General features: G+C 43.7%; 1 protein-coding gene across 1 annotated transcript; it reads right to left on the reverse strand.

The window, feature by feature from the left end:
• Window positions 1–1,310: 1,310 nt before the first annotated feature.
• Window positions 1,311–7,676, reverse strand: LOC128297668 (uncharacterized). Its single transcript, XM_053033353.1, has 2 exons — window positions 7,454–7,676; window positions 1,311–1,693 (listed from the first exon to the last, which is right to left on the reverse strand). The coding sequence occupies exons 1-2, from the start codon at window positions 7,674–7,676 to the stop codon at window positions 1,311–1,313; spliced, it is 606 nt and encodes a 201-aa protein (XP_052889313.1).
• Window positions 7,677–8,998: the final 1,322 nt, after the last annotated feature.

Below are 8,998 nucleotides of genomic sequence, written 5' to 3' on the forward strand. Positions count from 1 at the left end.
GTTTAGACTCCATTGAAGCTCGCCATTCCCACTTCCGATCCTGCTTTATCGCAAATCTCTTTTCCCATAATCTGGATGTTCCTTCTCTTCTATTACACCGTTTTCGAGCCCAAATAAACATTGTTCGGCTGCATCTGAACAGTGTTCAATCGTAAGTAAACATTTGACGTCTAACTCAAATGTTGTTGCCTATCTAACAAGCTGTTGTTCAAACACTACTAAACAACAGCCGAGAAAGTGTTCCAGCAATACGGCGTACGCGTGGTCGCTTCAACCATTGCCAAGGAAGTGAAGGAATTCAATTATTCGTTCAAAATGATTCAAAGGGTGCCATAACGTCGTAACACAGCCGCAACTATCGAGGAGGGAACAGCATATCCATATCCAGCAAGAACCAGATTCTACGATATTGCTCGTGAGGTTCCTGTAAATGGGCTGGTGTATTTGGACGAAGTTGGATTCAACGTGAGTATGCGGACATCCAAAGGACGATCAAGGAAAGGAACGCCAGCTACAGTTGTTGTTCCTCAACTACGCACCAGAAACGTATCAATTATCTGTGCCATGAACGCGTCCGGCATTGTTCACTATCAGGCATATAATCGCGCGGTAAACAGGGAACTATTTACCGGATTTATTATAGAGCTAATAGACATTTTGCGAGCTAACTATATATCCAGAAGTTACTTCGTGATGGATAATGTTGCGTTTCATAAATGCAACTCTGTGATAGAAACCATCGAAGATGGACACGACGAAGCAATTTATTTACCACCTTATTCACCCTTTTTAAACCCCATAGAGAACATGTTCAGTCAGTGGAAAAATTATGTAAAAAGAGCTGGTCCCAATAACCAGGACGAACTAACAGAAACAATTAGGACCGGAGCACAGTACGTCACTGCACAGGATTGCGAGGGTTATATTAGAAATATGTGGCATTACATTTCACGCTGTGTTAGAGGTGAAATTATATTAGATTAGGTATAGATTGTTATGTTTAAACACTAGTTATTTAGATGTAAAATGTAAATACGTTCGTATGACGATTCGTTAAAGATGATATTACTTTTTCTATTATATTTTTACGTTAGGGTTCAGTATATTTATAACTATATATCAGTCATTTTCCTATGCTGGGTTAATACGTTCGTATGACGACTCTTTATAGATGATAATGTGTGTTACCACTTCCGCGAGAGTTTATTTTAGAACAGGCCATGGCCAGGAAACGGTTTCCTTGCTATAGGACCTAATAAAAGTTCAATTAGTTTACACGCATTTCTTGATAACTGTGCTGTATCCATTATTCACTTGAACGAATAATTGAATTCCTTCACTTCCTTGGCAATGGTTGAAGCGGCCACGCGTACGCCGTATTGCTGGAACACTTTCTCGGCCAGCGCTTTCAGGGTGATAGTACAATCTTCGTCGATCCAGACTCGAATACTGTCCACGGCTTCACTCGACAACGATTTAGCACGATGACCGCCGCGCTTTTTCGATTCAATTTGCCAGGTGTCCTTATATCGCTTGATGATCCCGTACACGGTGCTCTTGTTTATGTTTAGCATATTGGCTATTGATGCTGGTGTTGCACCACTTTCATATGCCGTTATGATGCGTTGCCTATCCTCATCGCTGGTAGTTTTTAAAACACGCCGAGGTGCAGAGCTTGTACTGGCATCCATGACTGGAAAAATGTAACGTTGTGATTACCAATTCGAAATGTTCCTCATCATGTCCACAAACATAATATATGTAACTCACCTAACTTTGTGAAACTTTTGTTGCTCACTTTTCTTTACTTGCTTGCAAAATTATTATTTTGTATAAAACGGCTTACACAGTTTGCGTCGCTTGCTTTGAAAAACTTTCTACAAGTGATCATTTTTTCACTACCTGTTCAAATTATACCAATTGACAGAAGCTGTTTTGAAGGCTTTTGTTTATAACCACTGCCTCGAATTCTTTCGAAACATTGTTTTGTATGCATATACAATAATCATTATTGTTTTTACTACCAATTATCAGCCTAAAATATGTTATTTAAATTTCATTTTATTATCTAAACTGTCATTTAAAATTCAAACATCTGTCATGCTCAAAGCTTTCCCATTGACTAAAAGCTTGCCGCGAAGCGTCACAAATATTTCGGTCCAGATTGCGACAACAGACTTCGCTTCCTTTTGAGCAGGGTCCAGATGGCGCACCTGAGTCCAGATGCAAACTGGCAGTCTAGATAAATGTGAACCGTGGCTAGAATAAGCTCTTACGTTGCCAGATAAGATCGTAAACCATGTAAACGTTTAGCTTCGTTTTGTTGAATCCACTTGCACAGATAATTAGAATTAAAATCGACATATTTTAATTCAGGTAAATTGAAATTTTAGCGTAAACTGCATAAATTTATTTTTTCGATGTAACATTTTTAACATTGTAACAAACGGTATAACGAACCAAGACAAGAATCGAACCCGTGCAATATAAACGTGGATTGAGATTGGGGATAGCAAACCCAACTAGCCAGACGTCTATGGACGTCAAAATTAGAAAAAAAGCAAAAACCTTACCAATAACCTTACGAGCAACACTACCAGTTGCAACGCGAATAGTGGGTTTTTGACGTTTTCGCTGTGCCGCACGGTTGTTGTAGGTAATCGCAAAAAAGGTCAAAAATCAAAAAAAAAATTGAAAAATCCAAAAAATATTATTTTTCTATCTTTTTGTCCTTTCATTTTTCACTTGCTCCTGATGTGGGTGTGTCTACGACTGCTTCTTCTTCTAATGTTTGTATGCTGCTTTCCTTCGCTTCTGGGGCTTTGCCTGCGCGATTATTAGTGCATGTACGGTTTTTTATATGTGTGGTGTGGGTGGGTATCTTTTTATTCATAGTCAGCTGTGTTGTAGTCCCGCAAGTGTTGGGATTCGAACTAAGATTTATGGTGCCTGCCTGCAAAGATAAGAAAGAAAGGTTTAACGTTCTCGGCCATCAAAGCCTTAAGGATCTGCAATGATAGCGGCACAACTTAATCAATCAGAATAACACCGAGTCAATGGTAGTGCAATACCATATATTTTCATCATCAACATTAAACAGGTAATATTGATTCGATCGGTGCATTTCAATTTATTATGTTTGTTGCAGTTCGAAATTATAGTGCGGATCATAGTGCGAAATCATATTGCGCATAGTGTGTGTGCTTTTTTTTGGTTTTGGAAAAGACAACACCAAATGGTTGTCACAAAATTCGAGGAATTCGTTGTCCATTCAAAAATTTCGCCTGAAAAGCATACGCTTCGTGTTGCTTTTACATATCACACCTATCGAACACAAGTATCGCAAAAACTGCAAACCAATAATTAACGTTATTATTTTCACCATGAATACTGTGAGTGGGAGCAAACTAAAGCTTTATAGTTGTGGTACAAATTGAAGATACTCTTTTTAAGTCTCTATGTTTATGAAATTCGTGTTAACATTGCATACATTTCAGAAACGATTCGAAGCGATAAATGGCAAGCTGCACAATGCAGGAGCATTTGAAGAAATTGAAAACCATCCAGCAAATGTAAGTATACGGTGGAACAAGACGATTAATGTGTTGTGTATAAAGTGATTATACCAAACGCACATATTATCAACATTTTAGGGTAATACCAACTGTGCAGCTCATCCTGAACATCCGCGGGCGCACGATTTGGCAACAATTATCTTGGATCATGATTATTCTTATTCATCAATCAACACTCTTAATCCTGGTGATCCCATTCCATCAATATCATCTTCCGATCCAGTTACAAATAACCAAGGAGAGTCAGTTTCTGGGCAGCTAGCGGCTTTAGCAGGTGAAATAAGATGCCTGAGAGAAGGTCAAGAATACCTTCTGACCACTTTTGAATATGCCATGGAGACTGTGAACACTCACCGGCCAATTTCGTCATTCAAAGTGCAAACAATGAAGTCCAGAGAGGAACTAGAAAATTTTGAAGCACAATTATCCGATGCGGAATTTATGAAAAAAGTCGTAAGCTTCATCAAAACGGAGACCGGGGAACACCGACAAATGTATATCATGCACAAGGCGATTGATATTTTATTTTCTCCAGAATTAATGGCAGCGTGCAGTTGGAGTGGAGTCGGTACTCCCCATCCTAAAATTGCTTTTAAACCGTTCCGAAACATCCTACAGTTGTTTTCCGTTTTAGGAGCTAGTGGTGGCGATACACTTCCTGCGTATAAAGTGATGGAATATTTTAAAGGAAAATTTTACCATGCGAAGCAGAGATTGAATACCTTTAAAAATGTTCGCGCATCAGCTCCACGGTCAATAAGGTCCTATAATAGGCTCGCACTCCAAAACATTATAAACAATAGTACAACTTAATATGAAATATGCTCATTTCTATCTACATACATTAATCGCAATTTAAACTAAACATTAATTTTTGATATAATTGATAATTAGATTGTGATCGTCATATAATGAATTAACTGTTTTGCTTTTATTTAATTATTTTTTTCCATTATGACGGCCAAGGGCCGTATGATCGACTGTTTTGCTTTTGTTGAAATATTTGATGTAACTGTTTATCAACTTGTAATGAGGGTGTTTGAAATACATTATGTGATATTTGGTAAATTTATTGCTCTGTGTACGTCTAATGTCATTTGTTGCAACGCAACGTTCTTTGCAATTTCCGTTTCGCCGTGGACGCGTTTCCTAACACCAATTTTTACAGGTTTCTACCAATTTTATTTTCTACTTCAAACTTCTTTCGCGGAGCACTGGTTTTGGGCAGGTGGTACGGCTTCGCTGGTATAATTCGGGTGCGTGGTACGAGTGTTACGAGTGGTGGTGTGGTGGTCACTTGCGCGTTTCGGTTGTGAATAACTCTAAATCGATGGCGCACACGCGATGGCCGTTATCGTCCCTTTTCGCGCCTCGATCTCGATCCCTTTATGGCATCGTCCCTTCGGTAACGGCTTCTGTCACCCGTCACCGAGCTGTCACCGTCATTGCGTCAGGTGACGAAAACAAAAAACAAATCATGCGTTAAACTACAAGTGCCGACTTCACCGTTGTCTACAACATTCTCCCGCCCGGTACTTTGCTCGTATGAGCAATTTACCCTACTTGAAGTCGGTGATCTGTTCTGTTTAATATTCGGCCAGCCCTCTTTATCGCCTTATCGGTAGATGGTAAGCTTGGCTGTGTCGTTCCTGCCGGCGTTTTACTTCCGCACAACCAACACCGCTAACTTTGTTGCAGGTCGCTCGATTATTCCGCTGTATCATCCGATCGCGTCGGTGGAATTGGCCATTCCTTCTCTGGCTGCCAAAGAAAGCTCGGACCTTTGAGCCATGGGCTTGATGTGCTCAAATCGGGAATTCTCGTCCACTTCGTTCCATCGTCGGCTACATTGACCTTCGTTGACAGCCACTGCCAATCGTCAACCTTGGTGGACTCGAGTATTTCACCGACTCGGAAGGCTACTAATTGACTATATCGTCGATGATCCGACCGTAGCCAATAGATGACGTCACGCGAATCCGTCCAATAAGTAGTTCGAGTGATGTTCAAACGGTGCGATTTAATAATCGTATTCGCAAGTCGGGCGCCGATAACCGCTGCTTGCAGTTCTAATCGAAGGATCGATAGAAATCGTAGTAGTGCCACTCTTGTTTTCGATCCGACAAGAGCGCATTCTATGGTCCCTTCTTCTTCAAATCGGAAATATGCAACCGCTGCTATCCCGTTTTCGCTCGCGTCGCAGAATACGTGAAGCTGTATGCTACGAGTCAACGCCGACGTGTTATGTCGATAGCACCTTGGTATCCTGATCTGGCAAACGTCGGGTAATATGGTGATCCACCTTTCCCACTGTTCTGCTAAACGGCCGCTGACTTTTTCATCCCATCCGACATCAGCACGCCAGATCTCTTGAAGCAGAATTTTCAGGAACATAAGCACATTACCCAAGAGACCCAACGGGTCGTAGATCCGCATTAGGATCCGTAGCACCTCACGTTTAGTTGGATGCTTTGCTCCCGTTAGCAGCTGCTCATCGTTTCTAGGTGAGACTTTATAGGTGAATGTGTCGGATTGCGTATCCCACCACATTCCCAATACCTTTTCTGTTTTCGTGTCTGTACCAACGTTAACATCTTTCTCTTTCGTTATAGATGCCTCTAATTGCTGAATCACCACGTTTGAATTGGACAGCCAGTTTCTTATTTCAAAGCCACCCTGTGCATGTACGTGTCGCACGTCTTTTGCCAGCATTATAGCTTCGTCTTCAGTTTCGACACTTGCCAGCATGTCGTCAACATAGTGCTCTTTAACGATGCATTCGAAGGCGCGAGGAAAATCGGATTTAAATCGCTCGGCGTTAAGATTCTTCACATAGTGCGCGCAGCATGGTGAACATGCGGCGCCAAACGTCATAACGGTCATGGCGTACACGTTTGGAGTCCTGTCAGCCACGCCGCCGTTCCACAGTATCATTTGGCTGCGTTGATCTTCGGGTCTGCTGGCCACTTGAAAAAACATCTCTTTGATGTCTCCAACAACGCCTATTCGGAACTCTCTGAATTTATATACGACTGTCAGGAGCTCTACCAGCTGATCTGGTCCCTTGAGGAGTAATGTGTTCAGGCGCACGCCGTTTACTTTGGTAGCAGCATCAAATACCAACCGGATTTTTCCTGGCTTGTTGGGATTTATGACAGGAAAATTTGGCAAGAACCAATCTGCATCACATTTTTCCGATAGCTCTCTCGGTGTTAGGCGCCTGATGTAGCCCTTTCTCTCGTACTCATTCATCTTTTCAACGATGGCAGCCCTCAAACTCTCATTTTCCATTTTTCCTTTGAGGCATTCAAAGCGTTTTAGTGCCATCGACTTACTTGGCGGTAATTGAATTGTGCTGTACTTCCACAACAAACTTGTCTCATATTGTTCGCCCTTTAAACGGGTTGTCGCGACCACAATTTCTAGCGCCTTTTCTTCATCTTTGGAACCTATGTGATGAGGTAACTTGGTGATACCTAACGAATCAATTGCAAAGTATTCTTTTAATTGTGCATCGGTTTTATCGTCGTCTTGGCCTAATCGCGTTTTGGCAGCAACGGGTTCATGCGATTTTCCCTCACGATATGTCAACGGATAACCCAGACGACAGTTATCTATGCCGATTAGAACCCTTGGCATGATATTCGTGTACGAGGTCAGTTTTAGACCGGTCAAGTGCGCGAAAGTGTTCTGAAGTTTCTGGGCGCACAGACTCTGCTTCGGTAGCGCCAAGCTGTGCACGGTATGTACATTGGGCAATACGAATACTTTGCCGGCTTCCGCACTGCCGGATATTCTCAACGATACTCTCACGGAATTTTTCTCTTCTCTTTCCTGGTTTCCGTTAATCATTTCCAGCATCTCTTCCTCTACCTCACGCATCAACGAATCCTCGCTGACCTCGTCTTCGATGCGCACCTTGCTGGGACTTCCTTCGCTGGGTGTAGAGGATTTGCTGTCGATCACCGGTTCCGTAAGCTCTGCCTCCAATTGGCATGTTTCCATCGCCGGTTCAATTTCTTCAGACGCAGCACAAGCGTCGACGATAGTTGTGGAATCATTTTTGGTCAGCTCCTGACCATCCACTACCTCTTGCTCCATCACCACTTCCTGTTCGATCACTTCCTGTGGTGATAGTTCGTCCTGTTCAACCAACACTTCCTGTTTAGGCGCTGGCAAATATCGCACCTTGTTCACCAGGGAGTGGACAATAATTTCGGGACGGCCGAAAAGCATCCTTAGCGTGGAGATCACGCCGGGTACGTTGGATGGATGCATCAAGCGACAACGTACTGCCTCTAACGCTTTTCCTTTTAGGGCCTTCTGCAGCCGGTCCAGATTCTCCACGTCGTTATAACCGCACACCTCCGTGGTGTACTCAAAGGATGCAATAAACATCGGCCATTCTTCGGGATTGCCATAGAACGTCGGCAGGTCCCGTTTCCTCCCTTGCCGGGCCATGTATTGCGTCTGCGAAAGATCAAATGCTGAGAAGGCGTTCGCCTGCAATCTATCTGGAACGATACTCACGCGTGATGGCGGATGTGCTCTTCGTTGATGATCCGTTGCTTCGAAGAATTGCATCAAGCGGTTTCGCTCCCGAAGATGCTCGATCTCCATGTCTGCCAAAGCCCGCTGAAGATCACGTTCTCGTGCGGGATGTACGGCTGTTCTTTTTCCGGTAGCCTCGTACCGGTCTGCTTCGCTACGCCAAGCCGTTGACGGTCCGGCATGCGCGTCATAGCGCAAAAAATCTGGAAACGCAATGGCCGGTCGCAGCGACGCGCTCACAGGTTCACGCTCTGTGTCGCTGATGAATGGCGTCCCAAGCGTCGATCTTCCTGACGAGCCGGCTTGCGCGTCGTAGCGCAGGAAATCTGGAAACGCAATGGCCGGTCGCGGCGATGCGCTCACAGGTTCACTTTCCGTGCCTCGGGCGTAAGGCGTCCCGAGCGTTGATCTCCGCGGCAGGGTGGCGGCCGAAGGAAAAGGCACATCTTCGGCGGTTCCTGTGCGGACGCGTGGGGATATCGCGCCTTCGCGTTGCTCGTTCAGTGACGTTCCGAGTCCTCTTGATACGCTTGGGCTCAACTGAGCGATTTGCGCGGTCAGCCTGATGAAGCTTTCGTTCGCTTTTCTGGCTTGCTGAACCAACTCCTGTATCGAAGCAGTGTCTTCCGCTAGGTCTTGCACTGGGGAAAGTTGTCGCACTGTCGAATTCGCGGCGGGGTTGGACACAACGTTTTCGCGGTTCATCTTCACTCAATTGTCAATTGTTCACACAAAATCACCAGTGTAATTTTTTAAAATGTTGCAACGCAACGTTCTTTGCAATTTCCGTTTCGCCGTGGACGCGTTTCCTAACACCAATTTTTACAGGTTTCTACCAATTTTATTTTCTACTTCAAACTTCTTTCGCGGAG

This window comes from Anopheles moucheti, chromosome 2 (assembly GCF_943734755.1).
Source record: "Anopheles moucheti chromosome 2, idAnoMoucSN_F20_07, whole genome shotgun sequence".
In the NCBI taxonomy this organism is placed as follows: domain Eukaryota; kingdom Metazoa; phylum Arthropoda; class Insecta; order Diptera; family Culicidae; genus Anopheles; species Anopheles moucheti.